The 2605-nt window shown below is 38.3% G+C and overlaps 1 protein-coding gene across 1 annotated transcript; it reads left to right on the forward strand.

Moving 5' to 3' along the window:
* The first annotated feature begins 1488 nt into the window (after positions 1-1488).
* On the forward strand, positions 1489-2605 carry LOC139420559 (uncharacterized). The gene is made up of 5 exons (XM_071170751.1): positions 1489-1602; positions 1741-1818; positions 2081-2210; positions 2321-2403; positions 2504-2605. Exons 1-5 carry the CDS (start codon positions 1489-1491, stop codon positions 2603-2605), a joined length of 507 nt encoding a protein of 168 aa, XP_071026852.1.

A 2605-nucleotide genomic window follows, 5' to 3' on the forward strand; every position in this document is an offset into this window, starting at 1 on the left:
TTACTATTGTATAGCAGTATTAAAGTCCCTTGAAGAATACACTGATTTACAAGAGCAGGAGCTCTTACTCCAGATCCAGTTTATTCGTTACAAAGTATTACACAATATTATAACCCATTTAATACGATGTTAATCCTACACTGCAATTAGGACTGATTCTAATATAACTGCAATTAGGACTGATTCTAATATAACTGCAATTAGGACTGATTCTAATATAACAGCAATTAGGACTGATTCTAATATAACAGCATGAAAATAAGTTGATGCACTTACAATAGGTTGTTTGGACTGCAACATTTGTGATATTACAGATCACTATTTTTGAAATTGTGACGTGAAAACACCTTTCTGTGCCCTTGTTTGGGATTTCCACGTGAGGTACAGTAATAGTAACATCAGGTAAGGTACAAAGATACAGTGTAGTTTCAATTTGTGTAAGCCTAACAGGTGTGGTATCCCAGAAACAGCATCTCTTTGGTATAAAAGTACCATGGACTTGCAACGAAGGGCATCACAAAACCCCCATCTATATCAGGGAACAAGAACAAGACGCAGCATCTTACTGTTGAGAAAGGACATCTACTCTGAGGTAAAGTTCACTTATTTTTTGTGCATTCTGTTGATAGAAAAACGTAACAATTTAGGGCAAAAATATGATTATAATCTTGAATGGATCTGACCATTCTGGATGATAGATATACTTTTGGTTATGTAGTGTGTGGACTTCTGCTAGTTGAACTTCTTATTCCACAATCATGGGCATTAATGGGCAAATTTTCAGTCCTTGGGCAGGTTATGAAAAACAATTACAACATCAATACAGACAAACAATGAGCAGTGAGCACATGCAGAGGAACATAGGACAAGCAACATGTAGCATGCAGACAGAGAAATAGAACCAAAAGCAGCAAAACCAAATACATTAAAGCAACAAAGTGTTCCCACACCTCACAAGCTATAGACAACATGGAAAGTGACAATACACAGCTGGTCTGATCCTGTCCCGGCGCTCTACGAACGATTCCTTCGACCTCGTGGCTTGGCTTTTGCTCTGACATGCACTGTCAACCGTGGGACCTTATGGCAGGTGTGTGCCTTTCCAAATCATGTCCAATCAATTGAATTTACCACAGCTGGACTCCAATCAAGTTGTAGAAACATCTCAAGGATGATCACTGGAAACAGGATGCACCTAAGCTCAATTTTGAGTCTCATAGCAAAGTGCAAAGCGTCTGAATACTTATGCAAATGCAACATTTCAGTTTTAAATTATTTATAAATTAGCAAACATTTCTAAAAACCTGTTTTTTCTTTGTCATTATGGGGTATTGTGTGTAATCCATTTTAGAATAAGGCTGTAACGTTAAAAAAAAAATGGAAAAAGTCAATGGGTCTGAATACTTTTCGAATGCACTGTATCGTGTATCAATGTATCTTATTAAAATTATGTCTAAATACACCTATATTTCTCTTATTCCAGGGATCATGTGTTGGATAAGAGTTGCTGTCATCTGTGTTCTGATAAGCCTGGTGAAGGCTCAGAAAGAGTGCTTTAAACGTGTTGTATGGAGCGATCTACTGCACAGCTTAAACATCTTGGTAAATATCCTACACAATGGGCAAATATAATGAACAACAACACATTTAAAAAATCATGCATAACCATTCCACAAAACATTTTTTGATTTCCTTTCCACATCCATGTGACAATATGTTATGTTCTGTACATCCCATCAGTGCAAAGACATCTCCCACGAGTGTGTGCATCACCACGACAAGGCCAGTCTCTGTGATCCTCAACTGATGCTCGGTCAGGTAAGAGAAACAGGTTGACATTGTCATCAAATAGTCAATCACTTTCCATGTATATGATGTTGACCTCTGTAATAAAATACGGGATCACTCAAATTCACCTGCTCCCTAGATGCCTATTAGTCTGAGTCCGACTTCAATTGCTAGGTTTTATCATTGTTGTGAGCAATTAAGTTTGGATCCAGGTTGATGTGTTTGATAGCCTGCTAACATAATTAAATCAGGGAGATACAGAGTTTGAAGTGCTTCTCTCTATTTTCAACAGATAGAACACAAAGAAGTAGTTCTAGCTGACATCATGAAGAAGGCTGTGACCATGTATGAGAAAAGCCCTCAGTTTGACAGCTTCAGTGAACAATTAGCCATGTCGCAACATAGGCTAACATCTTGTGTGAGTGGCTACAACAAGCTTTCGCCTGTATTGCTAAGATCATATTCACGTTTTAGTTTTCCACGTGTGTTTTTTTATTTACTTATAACTCATATTTATTCCGCCCATAGGCAGTGGCACAACTCCCTTCAAATGCTGACCATGAGCCAGTGACTGCATGCTTTAACAAACTGGAGAATTTCCTCCATCACAAAAAGGTCAGTGTCACAAAATTGCAAGTGATACGAGGGTGTTGGGTAGACTGAATGTGATGACAACGTGCAGTAAGCTGATTATAAACTGTTATCTCTTATTCAGGCTCATCTACAGTGTGCTTGGAAGATTATCCACATCACAGTCAGAGAAATCCTTCAGAGATTTGAGAAACGCACCGTCAGAGGACTACGACGAAGAAGATGA

The sequence above is a fragment of the Oncorhynchus clarkii genome, chromosome 11 (genome assembly GCF_045791955.1).
Source record: "Oncorhynchus clarkii lewisi isolate Uvic-CL-2024 chromosome 11, UVic_Ocla_1.0, whole genome shotgun sequence".
Lineage (NCBI taxonomy): Eukaryota > Metazoa > Chordata > Actinopteri > Salmoniformes > Salmonidae > Oncorhynchus > Oncorhynchus clarkii.

Excerpts from the sequence above, each read along its gene's own strand:
- LOC139420559 (XM_071170751.1), top strand. The coding sequence starts at position 1,489 with ATGTGTTGGATAAGAGTTGCTGTCATCTGTGTTCTGATAAGCCTGGTG. Across the intron at positions 1,819-2,080 it reads CTCAACTGATGCTCGGTCAG|ATAGAACACAAAGAAGTAGT; the intron begins GTAAGAGAAACA and ends TATTTTCAACAG. Across the intron at positions 2,211-2,320 it reads TAGGCTAACATCTTGTGTGA|TGGCACAACTCCCTTCAAAT; the intron begins GTGGCTACAACA and ends GCCCATAGGCAG.